Raw genomic sequence first — 7654 nt, forward strand, 5'->3', positions numbered from 1 at the left:
AAACCTAAATTGAGAGGGAAGGGATTAGAGGGGCATGCGAAATGATAAAACTAAGAAAAATGCATGACATGTAATGAACATGCAAACATGTACTAACGAGGGGAAATTCCTAAGAGTCTAGCGTTGGACTAGCCCATTCTATGAATTCCGACTAGCGTTGGACTAGTGGAAACGCACATTCATCCATCACATTCATTCAGGCTATGGAAAGCGAGTAGACATGCCAAACACTTATAAACACATAGCACATAACATTTAGCATGCTCGACTAGATGCAAGAGCCTAATAAAGCAAATTAACACGTAGTAACTAAGCATGCAAGACACATAAAGCAATTAAAGCCCTAACTATTACATTTGCTAGCTAGACACATGTCTTCAACAGGTCTTCATCGAATGCTCCTCCAAGCCCTATCTATTACAAGCCAAGAGGTGTACACATACCCCATAAAGAACAACTTAATGAAAACAAAAGTAAATGACATAAATAAAAGGAATTAAGGAAAAGCTAGGAAAGCAAATTAGACATGCAAATCTCACTTAGCACATTGGATCACATAGGAGACACAAAAGGGATAAAAGAAATTATACCGCCCCTTTGAATGGTGTCCAAATGAAAGAAAAATGGCTTCAAAACAATAAAAAGGTCACGGTACCTCAAATAGTAAAGTATAACAAAGTCACCAAAACTCTCCTAATTGCAATTTAAATGAAATCAAATAATACATAGTTTCCAATAAAGGGATCCACCAAAAACCCAATTGCAAGCATTAATCAACCATTCAAAGCCAATTGAAACATTTTAGAAACTTTGAAAGTCAAAGAGCAAGAAAAAGGCCAAAGCCTATTTATTTCAGAAAATTCAAGAAAATAGGCGAACACAAGCTCATTCGAACACAAAGTTCTTAAATTCTTGCATTAAGCACCACCTAAACAAATGAAAGCAAATGAGCAATCGAGTTGCAAAGTTGAGGCTACCAAGGACTCAATTGTGAACACTAACCAAGCACTCAAGCCTAATCAAACACTTTTAGGAACTTCAAAGGTCCAAGGGCAAAGGAAAAGGCAAGTAACAATTCAAATTGCAATTATTCTAAAACCCATTTGCAAGAAATTAGAACATGCTTGGGCTTTTGTGGAACATGGAGAAACTTGAGGGATCGAATTGATTAAGTGTTCCAATTACTTGGGCCATAGTGAGTCAAGAGGGGACTTGGGGGGTTAAAGAACATGGAGAAACTTGAGGGATCGAATTGATTAAGTGTTCCAATTACTTGGGCCATAGTGAGTCAAGAGGGGACTTGGGGGTTTAAAGAGCAATTTTTAGCAATTATCCATGCATGCAACGAATGCAAACTCACGTGAGATAACATTCTGCAACAAACCCAACAAACAAAACTGCTGCACTTTGTTCCACTTTCCAACACTAATTTTGATCAAAAATCTTTCAACCAAACATTCAAAGCTAATCTAAACACCATAACACACAAATTCAGAATTCAAACAAACCCAAATATAGAAGAAAACTGATGCAAAGACACAAGGAAGCTCATGCATTCAGCAGATTCCAGCCACGGCATTTCTTTTCATTTTTATCATGCAAACCAGATTTTTGATTCAAACTCACAGCTTTGATTAGATATTCCTCATTTCAATATCACAACTTTACTGAGTAACAAACTACATGATGATCACAATCAAATGACCAGAAACTTGGAAAGATATAATACGCAAATTCTGGAAAAAGAATGCAGAAAAAGAGAAACAAAAACTCTCTTATCATCTCATCAACATAGGCTGAATACCAGAATTTTAGCTTGGGCATGCATATGGTGTATGAACTGAGCAACAAACCACATCATTACCATCATCCAAGCAGGCAGAAAACTTAGAAAAATCCCATGCAAAATTCTGGGCAAGTATGCAAACATTTGATGAACAAAACTGATGCATTTTTTTTTACCCACTCAGCCGAGAAAGCATTCATGAAAACGACTCAACGCATTTCCCATCATTCAAACCCAACATACAAAGACTTGAAACAACATTCTTCATGCATTTCCAAGCATTATTTTCCAGAGAAAAATTCCCAAAAACAATTGCAAATTCCAGTTTCACTCCCTCAGCAAATCACATAAATTTTCCAGCACTTGGTTGGTCTTAAATCCGAATTTACCTCGGTTGAATCATTGTGTTAAGTACCCAAAACTAACATGCAAGGCTACTTAATGAAATTACTATCATTTCTAGTTCAGATCAAGTTCGGACAGCAACTATAAACATCCACAAATCCAGAAATTCATTCGGCTATTCTCGGATGATCTTGCATGCAGCAGATTTTTTTTTTGTTCATTTTTATTTCTTGCTTAACCGAGCTAATGAGCTGCATGCAAAGCTTAATCATCTTGTCTTAAGTTAGTTAATCACATTTATAAGCTCAGATTGCCTCAGGGAAACAAAATTAAAGCTGCATTATTCAAGTTAAGCTCTCGGCAGTCCCAAATTCTTATGCATAACAGATTTCTTTTTCTTCAAATCATCAAGTTTTCACTCGGCTAAATCACTAGATTATGCACTCAAAACCAACATGCATACCTAATAAATGGAATTGTTATCCATTCTAGTCCAAAACAGAGTCAAACACCAGCAACGTTCATAAAAAAAAATCCAGAACCTGTTCAGCTAATTTTCGGACAACTTGCATGCAGCAGATTTTGTTTTCCCTTCAAATTCTGGCTTAAACACAGCTAATAAATCCCATACAAGTTTAATCATCCATCTACTAATTAGCTAATCATACAACTAAGCTCAGATCATCACAACTTAGCAAATTAAAACTGAGATTACCATCTCAAGCTCTCGGACAGTACCAATTTTTTTTCAATCAAATTTCTGGTAACTTAATCCTTTATCCAAACATACAACCCTCACATGCATGCCTCCAACAGCCTCAACTACCCAAAATCAACTAGTTCAAGTCTATATATTACCTCAACCTGGAGTTTACACACACGGCTGGCAGCAGAAATGGTTTTTCTCCCTTCAACAGCCCAGAAATTGCAGACCGCTATCTCTCTCTCTTTCCCTTGCTCTGGCTTGCGGCTGGATGAAAGAAATTTGGTCTCAAGCTCTTCACCAGCTCACGAATGGAAGGCAGAATGGGTCGCAAGTCACTCTCTTCCCTCTCTAAGTTACGGATAGGAAGAAAAGAAACAAGAAGCTCGGCTCCCTCTTGCTCACTCTTGTCGATGGAACCGAGGCTACAGCTCTCACTCCCTCCTGCTCTCGGTCCAAAGCAGAAACTGAAAAATGTGTCGTGGAGTTTGGGTGCTTAGTGGTTGATATGAAGATGAATCGCGGATGGAGGAGGTTGAGTGTTTTAGAGGGGAAAGGAAATGTGATCCGGCAGAAATGGAATTGTGATTTTTGATTTTTTGATTTTTTGATTTTTTTTAAATTAATTAAATAAAACTGATAATAACAACAAAAACAACAAAAAAAATAATTTAATTAACATTGGATAGAAACTAAATAAACTAAAATCAACAAAGCACAATTTTCCATTTTTCATCAATTTCCTCTTTTTTTCTTTTTTTTTTCACAAATTTTACGTTAAAACTTAAAACTAAAACGTGAACAAAATTAATATGACAAATAATTAGCAAATAAAAGACAAATAAAAAAGGTAACAACTAAAATGCAGACAATCTAAAACAAAAATCATGAATTAGATGCAACATACAAATTATTTAAAAATTTGGTGTCTACAATGGTGACTTCAACGATAAGTTCCTAAATAAAATCTTCATTCTCTCCAAGCGAGGGTTCCAAATACTAACCTCTTCTAACATGTCCCATTCTTTTACCATTAACCCCGCTACTTGGGTCTTTCTATTTAGAGCGTCTGCTACCACGTTGGCTTTTCCTGGGTAGTAGTTGATAGAACAATCATAATCTTCTAAAAATTCTACCCACCGCCTCTGTCTCAAATTCAATTCCTTTTGGGAGAACAAGTACTTAAGGCTCTTGTGGTCCGTATAAACTTCAAAGGTCACACTATACAAGTAATGCCTCCATTTCTTTAAGGCAAAGACCACTGCGGCCAGTTCTAGGTCATGCGTTGAGTAATTTTGTTCGTGAGGCTTCAATTTTCTAGAGGCATAGGCAACTACCTTACCCTTTTGCATTAGTACGCATCCTAGACCTTCCCTAGAGGCATCAGAGTATACGATATAACTTTCTACTCCGTCAGGCAATGCCAAAACAGGAGCTGATGTTAAGCGTTTCTTTAACTCCTGAAAGCTTGACTCGCACTTTGGAGTCCAAATGAACTTATTATTTTTTTTTGTCAGCTCTGTCATAGGTCCAGCAATCTTCGAAAAGTCCTTGATGAACCGCCTGTAATAACCTGCTAAACCCAAGAAACTTCTATCCTCTGTTGGAGTTTCTGGCTGCTTCCACGTTGTGACTGCCTCAACTTTTGCCGGATCTACGGCAATTCCATCTTTAGAAACTTTGTGCCCTAGAAAAAAAAAATTTTCCAGCCAAAACTCGCACTTGCTAAATTTAGCATACAGCTTATGCTCTCTTAAGATCTGCAGAACTATCTCCAAGTGTTTAGCATGTTCTTCCCGAGTCTTAGAATATATTAGGATATCATCAATAAAACTACTACAAACTGATCCAAGTACTTTTTAAAGACTCTCAGCATTAAGTTCATGAAGGCAGCTGGTGCATTGGTTAATCCAAATGGCATAACTGCAAATTCAAAATGTCCATATCTTGTATTAAAAGCAGTCTTAGGTATGTCTTCCTTCTTAATTTTCAACTGATAATACCCTTGCCTCAAATCCAGTTTGGAGAAAACTACTGATCCTTGCAGCTGGTCGAATAGGCTGTCAATCAGTGGTAGATGGTATTTATTTTTAATTGTAATTTCATTTAATCCTCGATAATCAATACATAATCTCAAACTTTCATCCTTTTTCTTAACAAATAGAACAGGTGCTCCCCATGGCGAATCACTTTTTCTAACAAAACCTCTCTCCAATAAATCCTGTAATTGAATTTTTAATTCTTTTAGCTCTGTAGGAGCCATTCGGTACGGAGTCTTAGAAATCGGAGCCGTTCGCGGCACTAGTTCAATCTTGAATTCCACTTCTCTCTCTGGAGGTAATGTTTTTAATTCTTCAGAAAAAATATCTGGATATTCCCTTACCACTGGCACATCTTCCAACTTTACTTGGTCACTGGGAGCATTAATCGGGAAGGCTAAGAAACCTTGCGCTCCTTTATACAACATTTTCCTTGCCCGAATTCCCGAATTCATAGCAGACGATGCTAACCTGCCTTTCACATCCAATTTCAGGGTTGCTTCCCCGGGAATCCAAAATTCTAACACTTTTGCTCTACAATCAAGCTTAGCATGGTAATGAGCTAGAAAATCCATTCCTATAATAACATCATACCATTTTATGTCCAAACTGACTAGATCTACTAGCATTCTACGCTCTCCAACCCAGAATTCACAGTTCTTATAGGTCAGGCTAGTGATTATGCTTTTATTACCCATGGGTGTCCTAACTTCAAGATCAAAGGGTAATCTAACAGGTTTTACATCAATTCCGGACATAAAAGTTGGATTCACAAATGAATGAGTTGCGCCAGGATCAATTAGTACTCTAGCTGATCGGTGAAAGATTGGAAGAGTACCTTCCACAACTTTCGAGGAATCAGGTACGGGTTGATCGTTTATGGCGTACACCCTGGCAGGAACCTTCGGCTTACTTCCTCCAGAAGTGGCTTGTCTAGCACTCGGGGTACCACCTTCTTGTGTTTTCGGACAACCGGCAATCCGGTGCTCGCTACTTCCGCACCTCAAGCACTTTCCTTCTTTCCTCCAGCATCCGTCCTCGGTATGACCAGTTTTCCTGCAATACCCACAAGTTACCTGAGGGGTTGTCACACGACCTCCTTGCGAGGCATTCCTAGGTTGACCCCTTCCATTTGATCCTCCTCTAGCTCCGGTATCTCTTTCCCCGGCACCTCTTGCCCCAACTCCTCTCGCTAGAGCGCCTCGTGGTGCTCCAGGACTATTTACTCCACCCGTTCCTCGACCCAATTCGGCCGGTGGAGCATTTGCATAAGTCAGCTCTCGACTGCTGCTAGGGGCAAATCTTTTCTTAGCCTGGAAAGATTTTACTTGAGCTTTGGCAACTTCAACCCTTTGAGCTCTCTCTACTGCATCAACAAAGGTGTCTATCCGAACAGCAGCTAATCCCTCCTGGATCTCCACGTTTAGTCCCTGCACAAATCTCCTTATACGCCTTTGCTCCGTGGCTACCAATTCAGGAGCAAAACGGGACAGTTTCGTGAATTGAATCTCATATTCGGCGACACTCACCGCCCCCTGCCTACACTTGATGAAGTCATCCTCTCTTTTCTCTTGGATGAAAGGGGGAAGAAACTTGGCGTTGAACTCCCTTGTGAAGTTCGCCCAGGTTCTAGGAATATGGTTCCTGTCCCAATTAACCCTAACTAGGTTCTACCAGGAACGAGCAGCTCCCTCAAACTGGAATGCTGCGAAAGTCACTTGTCTCTCCTCCGCATAATTTAGAGCTGTAAAAATGTCAGAAATCCTCTCCCACCAACCTTCTGTTACCTCAGGTTCTGGTCCTCCATAAAACGTGGGAGGTCCAAACTTCAAGAATCTCTCTAATGCCCGATCCTCAGTATCGATTGGGCCTCCTTGGTGATGCACCGGTCCAAGGGCTTGGTACTCAGTCATGCGCTCTAAGACATCAGTTATTCTATTGATCGCGGTGGCCACTGGGTCTCCGGCCACGCCCTCTTGACCATGGTCTTGATTGACCTCAGGTTCCCTATCACCACTAACCTCAGGGTGTTGTCTAGTTGATCTCCCACGTTCTTTACCTCTAACTTGTCGATCCATAACCTAGTTATGCCTATTGATAAAAATTAAGCAATTAAGCGAGGATATTTTAATTAATTAATTTAATCTTTTTTTTCTTTTTGTAAATAAAATCAATATGAACATTAAGGAAAAGGAAAATAGAACACTTAACACATATTCACATACCGAGATTCATACAAATAGCAAGTTAGGGTGCTCTCCAACAGTATGGCACATAAGTTTAACAAATATATACAAACAATCCCTTAAACCAAAAATAGGGATGTAGTGCCTCAAAAGTAGGCCATCAAGCTAGACAAAATGTTATGACCTAAACTAGTGTCACCCTATCTAACCCCGAATACTTAGTTACAAGCAAATCAAACCTAGTCTAACCCTCAGCAGGGCTGCCAGGGGCAACGTCCTCCACAGGGTCCTCCTCCGGATTCTCCTCCGGATCCTCCTCCGGGTCCTCCCTAACACCCGCCTGAGCAGTACCCTGAATAATACCCATGACCTCGTCTATCATCATAGTGGCGTCAGTCATGATACCAGCACTCCTATCTCGTACCTCCTCAGCTACTCGAGTCAACTGAGACTTCTGTCTCTCTAATTCCTCACGAGCGACCTCTGACCTAGCCCTCTCGGCTGCTAACCTCTGCTCTAGATCAACTATGCGGTCAAGCTGAGTATCAACCATGATGCTCAACTCCTCGACGTCCTGGGTCAAAGTGTGATTAGC

General features: G+C 39.9%; 1 protein-coding gene across 1 annotated transcript; it reads right to left on the bottom strand.

Annotated features, from left to right (window-relative positions):
* Positions 1–5467: 5467 nt before the first annotated feature.
* On the bottom strand, positions 5468–6951 carry LOC113755887 (the record flags this gene model as incomplete). The annotated part of the gene is made up of 2 exons (XM_027299752.1): positions 6548–6951; positions 5468–6481 (listed from the first exon to the last, which is right to left on the bottom strand). Coding segments are annotated over exons 1-2 (1418 nt in total), but the record flags the coding sequence as incomplete, so codon positions are not given.
* Positions 6952–7654: the final 703 nt, after the last annotated feature.

This window comes from Coffea eugenioides, unplaced genomic scaffold (genome assembly GCF_003713205.1).
Source record: "Coffea eugenioides isolate CCC68of unplaced genomic scaffold, Ceug_1.0 ScVebR1_1815;HRSCAF=2739, whole genome shotgun sequence".
Taxonomy (NCBI): Eukaryota; Viridiplantae; Streptophyta; class Magnoliopsida; order Gentianales; family Rubiaceae; genus Coffea; species Coffea eugenioides.